Raw genomic sequence first — 11117 nt, forward strand, 5'->3', positions numbered from 1 at the left:
TATATGCAGTTGTACTTCGCAGCACTTCACTTGCAATTTGCAATTTCTAGTACAGTAGTAGAACCACAATTAACATGGATTTCTTGGACATTTAGCATTTGGGACTTTATTGCGTGCTTCTAAGTTAATTGCTGGGATACTATTCCTGGGAAATTAGTTTCTCGTCCTAATATTTTGAAAAAGGAGAATGAGGACATAGCTACTACTTTCTCACTTTTTCCAAATAAACACATTGGAAGCAAATAAAGCACTAGACATGATTCATACCATATGTATCCCCAACCACGAACAATCAAGAGAAGCATTTTACTGGTGTGAGTTAGCCAGATTTTTGTACATTTTGTAAAATAAAGGAAATGAAAAAAAAATAAATAAGAAAATATGTAGATGCAGAGAAAATGGATGGGCAAGTGGACAAGAAACTAGTATTTTTTTTTATTTGGCCTTTATATAGATTGTTGGTAATTTACAGTATGCATTCTATCCACTATTCATCATCTTCTATTATTATTTTCTAGTTTAAAAATTCATTTTTTTAGAATATACCAGCACAATATTCGCTTATATAAAATTGAATAATAGAAATGAATTCAGTATTGAGTGCAAATCCATTAATATTGTCTACATTATTCTTAACATTTGTCTGATTCATTCAAACTGAGAGCATTGCAGTAAGCAACATTGAGTGTCATTGAATGCATAGTAATTACTATCACACAGTGCCATAATTATGAAACTCTATTGATAAAACTATACTATCACATGAGGACCATACTATGGATGATGCCATTAGACCTGGCTCACACATGGTCAGCCACATATTTTTAGATATTTGTGACCACTTGGCTGACCAAACGCCAAACTACTGTACTGTCGAGACTCTAAAGCAAGTTGTTATGGAAAACGATGGATCATGTGATGGATCATGTGATGCTTAATTGCAACTAGCACCATCAATGTGTGCCACTAATACCACCAATGAGTGCCACTAGCACCATCAATGAGTGCCACTAATACCACCAATGAGTGCCAATAGTACCATTAATGAGAGCCTCTTCTGTAACACAACCATGAATGCCAGTAGCAATAAGTGCCAGTAGGTCAATGAGTGCCACTAATACCATCAAATTAATGAATACCATTAGTACAATCAGTGAGTACCACTGGCACCATCAATGGGTGCCAGTAGGTCAATGAGTGTCACTAATACCATCAAATTAATGAATACCATTAGTACAATCAGTGAGTACCACTGGCACCATCAATGGGTGCCAGTAGGTCAATGAGTGCCACTAATACCATCAAATTAATGAATACCATTAGTACAATCAGTGAGTACCACTGGCACCATCAATGGGTGCCAGTAGGTCATTGAGTGCCACTAATACCATCAAATTAATGAGTACCATTAGTACAATCAGTGAGTACCACTGGCACCATCAATGGGTGCCAGTAGGTCAATGAGTGCCACTAATACCATCAAATTAATGAATACCATTAGTACAATCAGTGAGTACCACTGGCACCATCAATGGGAGCCAGTAGGTCATTGAGTGCCACTAATACCATCAAATTAATGAGTACCATTAGTACAATCAGTGAGTACCACTGGCACCATCAGTGGGTGCCAGTAGGTCAATGAGTGCCACTAATACCATCAAATTAATGAGTACCACTAGTACAATCAGTGAGTACCACTGGCACCATCAATGGGTGCCAGTAGGTCAATGAGTGCCACTAATACCATCATAATGAGTACCACTAGTACAATCAGTGAGTACCACTGGCACCATCAATGGGTGCCAGTAGGTCAATGAGTGCCACTAATACCATCAAATTAATGAGTACCATTAGTACAATCAGTGAGTACCACTGGCACCATCAATGGGTGCCAGTAGGTCATTGAGTGCCACTAATACTATCAAATTAATGAGTACCATTAGTACCAGCAATGAGTGCCAATAACACCATATGATTAGACTAGTGTATTATGTTACCATCTACTATACTGTTTTTTTTACCCATGAATATCTTCTATTTCCCCAAATGTTGGCAAGGCATTACCAAGATCTGACATGTCATGGCCAAAGGAGGTTGGGGGGGGGGGGCATGGCTTATCCAGCAGAGGGCTATAAGTAACCTGCCATTGATGGCACCGTTATGTCACAGAAATAATTTGCAATGTCTTATGCGCTTACAAAGATGAAAATTAGCATAATGTATTAACGTTGATAACAAAATTATTTTATCTGGTATCAATCTAAGCTCTTCTTTCCTTAGATGTTAGGTGTGCTTGCAAAGCAAGCCACTTTTACACTGAAGGGTGTGTACGACATCAGTAATTTTATGTCAATTCCAAGAATTTTCAATCATCCTCGCCCCCCCCCCCAATGAAAAATATTTTTCTACGCCACTGGTACCTGACCTGGTACCTTGTATGACCTCAGGTCATGTGAGGATGACCTCTTTTTATTGTAGAAATTCTGTCATTGTGTTTTGTAATTCAAAAGATAGCGTGTACCATTATCAACACTCATTTAATATTACAGTTTGTTTGTTTGAATCTGTTGACACACAACATCTGCACAGAGATTGCTACAATTGATGTGTGAATAGAACACTGGAGCCTGACTCATGCAAATAGGACTCTTGAGACTGACTCATTATTCATTTCATTAATATTCATAAGTTAATATGAATATAATAATATTCATAAGTTATATAAAATCAGCCACATAAGTAAAATTAATAATGGTGTTTACACATGTACTAAATTTTAAAACTTTAATAGTAGATTTTTTTATTTCATTTTAGCGTGTATATTTTCTCCTGTATTGTGCCCTAAAAATGACAAAAAAAATCATAAAAATTAATTTTGAAATTAAATTGCTCATTTTGCTGTAAGATACAAATTATCAAAAAATATGTGCATACCCAGACTCTAATACAATAATTTCTGTGTTTAAGGCCCCATAAAAAAAATTATTAGTTTATCACCCGCTCCCTCATCACTTTTTTTTCAATCAACATATATTTTTATTTCAAATGGTTCTTTTCCATCTGTTTTCACTTGAAAAGCTCAGGATTTCTTGCAAATATGTTTACTGATACAACAAAAACATTTTTTTTTAAATATAAATTTGATTCCACTCTTATGATTTTTATATACGTGTACCTAACCATTGATTTACTTGTGAACATCGGTAAAAAAAAAATAAAAAACTTCCCTCCCTCATCAGTTTTTATTCTTTGATTGGGTGATAAACTAATAAATTTTTTATGGGGCCTAAGTTGATTATTTTTACTTCTGCTCAATACTTCCTATATTTTTTTTTTTGGTGTTTTTCATCGAACAATTCATCTTTACTGTTTAATAATTATAATAATATTTTATGGATTAAAATAATAAATTTATTACCATAAAACCAGCCATGGAAAAAAGAAATTTACAGTGTCTAAGTTTATGAAGTTTCTCCATTGAGATGTAAAGCATTTAGAATAATTTCAACTTGCCTTACTACCGTAGAGAATTGATCCACTCTGATGTTGCATTTGCACAGCTGTTGTGGTGAGTGGTCCAGTACAAGTGCTAATTGATGTCATGTGAGTTTGAATAAAAAGTCACCTAGAATGCTGACTTTATTGACACACAAACTTCCTACTTCACTCAAGGCAAAGTGTGGAATCACATCATTGATGAAGCTTAATTATAATCATTTGGTGGTATTTTCTTTTATTTTCATTTTTTAAAACTAATTCATTCAATTTTCCTCAACATAAAAAACAAAAAGAAGCAAGGAATTTAGATGAAAAGTGACATTAACAAATTGTTTAAATGGTAATTATGTGGCATTTAAAGGCTTATTGGTTAAGATGCTTGCCTTCCAATCCAAGTATCCTGGGTTCAATTCATGTCATGGTAACAAAACAACCAAAACAACTCCACTCCCTAGGCCTCATAATGAGACTTAAGCCGGGCACTCACCCACTGCGGCTGACGGTTGTCGGCTGATGCAAATCTATTGGGAACACAACACAACAACGTGCGTGCAACGGATCGTTTTCCAGACGGTGACAGTGAAAAAATATTCACAGATATGTTTGTTGGACAACACATGTTTTTGAGACGTGTGTATTCCTAGCTTTGTTCTGATTGGTTAGTTGTTAAGTTTGATTGAAAGCCTGGAAAGATCCATTGACACTATTGTCTCGTTCGTCACTCTTCAGACCTAAACATGGCTGGATGCAAGTAAAGATATAAAAGTGAATCCTTGGACAAAATGTAAACATCAATTAATCATTAATGTATGTAATTAAATGAAACAAAACAGTTGCATCTACAGTATATAAAACCGGTCTTAAGCTTTGTCTACACTATCAAATTTCATCAAAAAAGCGTCACATAAAATTTGTTGGAACATGGAGTTGAACTTTTTTTGATACAATTTGATGATATGTGATATGATGTCATCATACCCATATATGGGCACATCACATTTAATAGTGTAGACAGAGCTTTAAAGACAGATAGAGATAGGACTCTCAAATACCTTAATTATTTGAATAAACACCTCACATTGAATAAACTCCTTCAAATAAACACCTCTTTCAAATATACACCCCCTCAAAACCCTTGTCAATATAATAATAATAATAATAATAATAATAATAATAATAATTATAATATATCCCCTGGAGAAATTATTTGAATAAATACGGTAGTTAAACAAAATATAAAATAGTTATATTAACATGGTAATATTTATTTGGCAGACACAGTAAAGAAATGAAACAATGGGTGACAGCCCAATTGAGATTAGCTCCCTATCCTTCATGATGAAATATAGTACAAAAAAACAATCAGAAAATTAAATAGAAATAAAATGCTTCCTAAATCATTCTTAAAATGGAAAATGTTAGCAGAGTTTTGTACTAAAGGAGGCAGTTCAGAACACAGGTACATCATCAATCAACTGAAGATAAAAACTCTCATAAAATAATAAAACAAAAGTATTAACTTTGAGAATAAAAATTAAAACATAAATGGGAAAACAGTAAAGGAAAAATTAGAGAACAAAGAGGATCTTCTTTGAATCAAAACTTTAGCAAAGAAATCGCATCCACTCCGCTTTGTGCATACTCTATCAAATTTTGTATGACAAATTTGTGTTATGTGTCCATATATGGGCATGATGATGTCATATTACACCCAAATATGGGCTTATCACATTTATTTGTCACATATAAACATTGTCACAAAAACTACTATCACCGAAGGGTGTGCCTCTCCAACTCGTACTTCCATAAACAAATACATTTTGCGGAAACGGTTTGGCGCAGCGAATGCGGTTTTTTTTTCCAACCTTGAAGTCAGGGTTTCAATCCCTCACTCACTTTTGTTCTTAAGCAAAAAACTTTATCTGCATTGCCTCTCTCCACCTGGCGCCCAGAAGTATAAAGGGTAGCCTGCTAGTCTGCCAGTATGGTAGCAACACAAGCATGTGGATCTAATGAGAAGGGAAAACAAGGCGTTTTGTAACTTTACGGAATAGTCTCTAAATACCAAATAACAAACATTTCAGTTCTTTCAGTTTTTTTACCATTTTATTCACAAGTGGTTGTACAGTATATCATAAAAATATAGTAAATTTAATATGGCTGGATATTTGAAGTTGTTTATCCTAGTTTGATAGAGTACTTTTGAAAATATAGAATTGCATATGTTTTTATACATTTAGGTTTGTAAGTCAGCTGGAATGTGTAAATGTAATTTTAAAGATGGTTTTTATGAAATTGTTTTTATTAATATTAATATATGATTAAGATGCAGAAAATAATTCAAAAGGCTTATGATTAATCTTTTGGTTCTCCTAACTTGAAATATTAAAATTGAAAAAGATGCTTAATTATACACTTTTAACAGATCTTTCCATAATCAAGAACTGCTAACTTAAAGCTTCACAAATCGAATAGAATAATAAGTATTTAATGATGCCATTCATCTCAGAAACTAATGGCTGTTAGATGCAAAAATGCTGTTGTGGTTAAATTAGAGATTGAGGACAAATATTCCACTAAGCCTCCAGTCATTCCAGAATTGAAACGTCCATCTTGATGAGGAACCTTTAAGAGAAGTAGTTAAACACATCCGAGCTGATTGAAATAGGAACAAGTAAATTCTTATTATTAAAAATTCCCCAGTGCACCTCATTCATATAGCTAGAGCTTGTAATACTAATAAAGATTAAAACGCGAAAACTAAATCAGTTGCCGTAAGCCTCTTGATATACCCAGGTTATCCCTTGGCAGCTTGATTGAAACTAAACACTCTTCACTTTTACACGTGTGACCGTGAAATTATTTTAATTTGCATTGTGAATGTCAGGTTTTGTGAAATTGTGACTCCTCTCTGGTTGATTTTCACTTAGCCTGTGGACGTTCGTTCATATCGTAGAAACCATGCATTTCACTTATTGGAGTGATTTCTAACTCGTCCGCAACAGATGCACGTCAGACGCTCCTAAACTAATGTAGCTTAATATCGTAAACATACATGATGCCGTTTAGGTGTAACAGTGGCAATGAACACCTGCGACAATTTGAATTTCTACCTGGTACGTCACTCTACTGGGCCGCCAAGGTAGGCAACATGAGCTCAACAGTCATAAATGGCATGAAACTGATTCTTTGCGTAATTTACACTTTTATTTGATGTGCTTTGCAAAATGATATGAGTTGAGAGAGCTACTATCACATTTTCTTCTGACAAAAAATGCATATATAGTCACGATATGCCTATATATGGTCATGATGTGATGTCATCATGACCATATTTAGGCTGAACAGGGCTTTAAGAAATTGCTTTAAGTAATTTTAATGAATGACTGTACTAACCTCATTTTACTTGAATTTGTCATTGATTTATTATCTTAGAAAATTCTGCTTGCACTACCATCACTGTGCTTAATGATTAAGCGCTGTTTACACTATCACATTTTCCTCAACAGAAAGCTGTTGTATGCCTATATATAGTCATGATGTGTAATATATAATCATGATGTCATCATCATCATGACCATATTTGGGCATGTCACATGTTTTTGAATTTTTCTAGCAACAAAATTGTTCTTGGCATTGATTTATTATCTTAGAAAATTCTGCCCATGCTATCATCACTGCTTCATAATAATGTTAAGATTTCTCTATTAAATGAGATGCATTGTATTGAGTTACTGTTTCCATGAAATTTTAGTTATTGAATACTGTTAATAATGTTTCTTTGACAAAAAAAAACAAAAGTATATGCCCTTATATAGTCATGATGTGATGTAATCATTTAACCATGTTTAGGCATGTCACACAGATACATCATTGGTAGCATTATGTTTTTATTTTTATTTTATTTTAAACATTCAACATATTGAGGCAATCACTAAATTAGGTCAGAGTTTAGTTATTGAATACTTATTGATGTTTACCATATATATTGTATGACTTATTCATTTTGGTTGAGTCAATTAATTTTTTTCTTAATAGTAGATTTCTTTTTTTATGCTGAAATTTCTGTATCCAGTTTTATTATTTATTGTTAGTTTTAGTAAAACAGGAATTTTTTTAACCAGGTTTCTCTAATAGTTTACCTTCTAATCCTCTGTGTGTCTGGATATACATTCAAAGAAAATAATTCATTGACTAAATTAAAGCTTATTTAAATGAGATGTATTTCTTGCTTTGAATTAGCATAAATTGCATTGTTGTGTTTGTCATGATTGCAAATTACAAGACTCAAGTCATGCAATACTTTCCTGTACATAATTTTCTGCCTTGTTCAAAGGCTTTTTCATTTTGACACTAGCACTATAAATATAATTCTGATTGATAGAATTGTGATAAGAACTGAAGCATCCTCTATAGTATCTTAATAGTAATGTTTAAGGCCTAGCTGTAGGCCTACATATTAATAATGATGGTAGTCCTAGGGCCCAAGTACTGTACTGTAAAAAGGTTGCTGTACTTTGGGCCTACTTATCAACGGTTAATACCTCTTAAGACTGTACGATGCCATATGTAGATAATAGGCCTACATACTGTACTGTACAACCAAACATCTTTGAATATTTTAAATTATGGCACAATCCACAAAGCATCCAACCTTTTTTCTATCTATGTTTATTGTCAGTGGTGGGAGGAATTTGAAATAGAGGGGCCCCAAGTAGGAACTTTCACAAATAGAGAGTCTAGATCACCTTAGCTCCACCATTGTTGGGACTGAGGTCTGAAAATTTATGATTATGACACCCGGAAGTGGAACTCTCAGACCTAAATTTGATTAAAATTTTCCTTTTTTTATCCATTCTTTTTTTATTAAAAAAAAATTAGGGGCTTGACTCTCCTCCACCCTTGAATCTGCCATTGATTGTACCCTTTGTTTTTTTGCATTGGTTTTTATTTTTTAAATTGTAAAATGTTTCTTAAACCCATTGCATTCAATTTCTTGGCTTATTAGTGACTTAATTGGCTTTTTCCCAGCAGTAGCTATAAAAGCCATTGTATTTGTTCTGATTTTTTTTTTCTTCCATATCATTTTCCGGGGTTTCACTGGGGTTTTCCGCCTGGCACTTTGGTCACTTGCCATGCTTGGATCTTTTCCATGCTTTGTAGAAGCATAGAACATATCAAGGATGTGGCTCCTAAATTTATTGTCAATCTAGGGTGGAATGTGCATGCGAGGACCGATTAAAGGGATGTAAGGCAAACACTGTACACCAGATATTTATAAAAAAAAACATGTCAACTGATATGAATAAAACTATCAGAAAAGTTTAAACAAGTTACAAGGAGTAAATTGTTATGTGTTGGGGACGATTCAGTTTAGGGTGTAAATATGCGGGTCATTTAAATTTTTGAGATCCCAGACCTAAATATCTCTTTATATAAATCGATGGGTCTAAATGAAACTTTCTATAATATTCTATAATAGTTTTTCAAGGTCTACTGAAGAAATGATTAAATTTTTGTGACAATCTGGAGTAGAGGTGTGAATATGAGGACCATTGAAAGGAAAACATCCCATACCAGATATTTCAAAAACGGATTGATTGATCTGAATGAAACTTCAGGAAAGTTTAACCAAGTTACAAGGAACAAAAATTATTGTGTTTGTGACGATCTTTTCTCTTTTTTTTTGTAATTTCAACTTCATTTCTAATTATAGCAATTAAGAAAAGCCCTATGTTCTGTTGTACAAACAGACATAGTAAGTCTAGTTTTGTTATTACTATTGCTACTATTATCTTGTTTTAGGCTTTTTTCAGGTCGTAAAACATCTCTGCCAGTTAACAACCTGTTATATGATGTTAAGTTAGAGATACTGCCAAAGCAGTGGGGGCGCCAGCAGGGAGACAGGGGGCTTAAGCCCCTGTGCCACTGTACTCACACATGAGCAATGGTATCTGGAAAGTAAGACAAGGGTTGATCCATTAAATATTTCTATAGCGCTGTAATGAGTAGAAATTACATTGTCTGTTTTTTGACCTTCGTGCCAAGTAAAGTGAAAGGAAGAGAGTTCAACAAATACAAAGTACAATGTTTAGAATATAATTCAATTAGCAAAATGTATGTGATCAAGGGAAGAATAAATAGGGTGAGAAAATTGGGTCAGATTACTTTTGGAGTTGCATTTATAATAAACATGTAATGTTGACTTTATATTTGGCAAGTTATTTCCAAATCTTCAAACCATTAAATTTGGATGTCACAGAAAGTAAACAATTTGGAGGCATTCCGTAAGGCTTACTATACCATGTACTCTAAAACTCAATGACAAAAAACATAAAATGATTTGGTTCTTATTAATATTATTCTTTTTTCGCCAAAAAAAAAAAAAAAAAATACAGTTGTGGTATACAAAACAAATAAATATATTGACACAAAACCAAACTTAAAACAATACCAAAAATGCTGTGAGCCTATTCATCCAATTTAACATAAACAATACAATATATAATATAGGCCCAATTATCATATAATAAAAAAATTAACAAAATACCAGAAAGCAATATATCTAATTTAGTGAAGTAAAAAAATAAGCAAAAAATAATAAATGAAATAAATAACAAAATAATATATAGCAAAATGTGTAATCATTAGTTAATAAGTATAACAATATTGATGTTTCATAATATTTGTGTTCTTTGTATGTTAATATTTACAATAATGTAGTAATAATGTAATTTTTTTTAACTGTTTACTTGTTCTTTGTATTATTAATATTTACAATAATGTAGTAATAATGTAATTTTTTTGAATTGTATACTTGCTTAGTTTCTATTTTTGTAATTATCATCTCAATTCATTTTACTATGCCACGATGATTTAATAAAATATACCAGAATATAATAGAATCCCTCCCTTTAGTCATTTCATTCATAGTAACCACACCCTTGGGTGGGAGAATCCCTCCTCTTAGTTTTTAAAGCCTCCACTTAGTGATTCCACTGTATATGAATAATAAATTAAAAATTTTGGGGGTGATATGCTCATATCTGGAATAAATGGAAGTCTGACCTAGTTATTCATAAAAGTAATGTCTGAACATGGCTACAAGTGGGCCTAAATTCTCTGTGAATAAAACATAAAACCAGATTTTCGGTGATTTTTCCTGGGGTTTTTTTCTCCCATTGGGGCCTGTGTGCCTGGCGCTGCCACCCCAGAAGGCCCTATGTTAGTCTGGCCCTGAAGGTTCCATAGTAACATGTCTCCGGCAAGAAAGAAACATGATGGGGCTGAATCCTCAATTTAAATTCGCCCTAAAAAAGTGTTTTCTAAGTGAATTCACTATCCGGATCAAAATTGAGGAGGGTATAATTTGGCCTGTGGTTAGTAAACTGTCATGATATGTATCAGATTTCATGATATGAGATGGCCATGATGTCATCATAACCATGCATTTCACATGTTATTGTTAAATACAATTGGATAGAGTGTATGCAGGGGCGGATCCAGAAATGTCCAAAAGGGGGGGCCGAAAGTTGGGCCGATTGAGACAACACTGTCGTAGGGGGTCCGGGGGCATGCCCCCGCGAAATTTTTGTGTTCTAGACGCCCGAACATAACAT

General features: G+C 33.5%; 1 protein-coding gene across 1 annotated transcript in view; it reads left to right on the plus strand.

Annotated features, from left to right (window-relative positions):
• Nucleotides 1-6224: 6224 nt before the first annotated feature.
• The window catches only part of LOC117106503 (kinase D-interacting substrate of 220 kDa-like), a 55389-nt gene continuing 50496 nt past the window's right edge, over nt 6225-11117 (plus strand). The window contains exon 1 of the mRNA XM_033247872.1: nt 6225-6640. Coding sequence (XP_033103763.1) covers nt 6554-6640 — 87 coding nt within the window. The 5' untranslated portion in view covers nt 6225-6553. The remainder of the gene's footprint in view (nt 6641-11117) is intronic.

This window comes from Anneissia japonica, unplaced genomic scaffold (assembly GCF_011630105.1).
Source record: "Anneissia japonica isolate Jap-2015-1 unplaced genomic scaffold, ASM1163010v1 scaffold368_len332514_cov184, whole genome shotgun sequence".
In the NCBI taxonomy this organism is placed as follows: Eukaryota; Metazoa; Echinodermata; class Crinoidea; order Comatulida; family Comatulidae; genus Anneissia; species Anneissia japonica.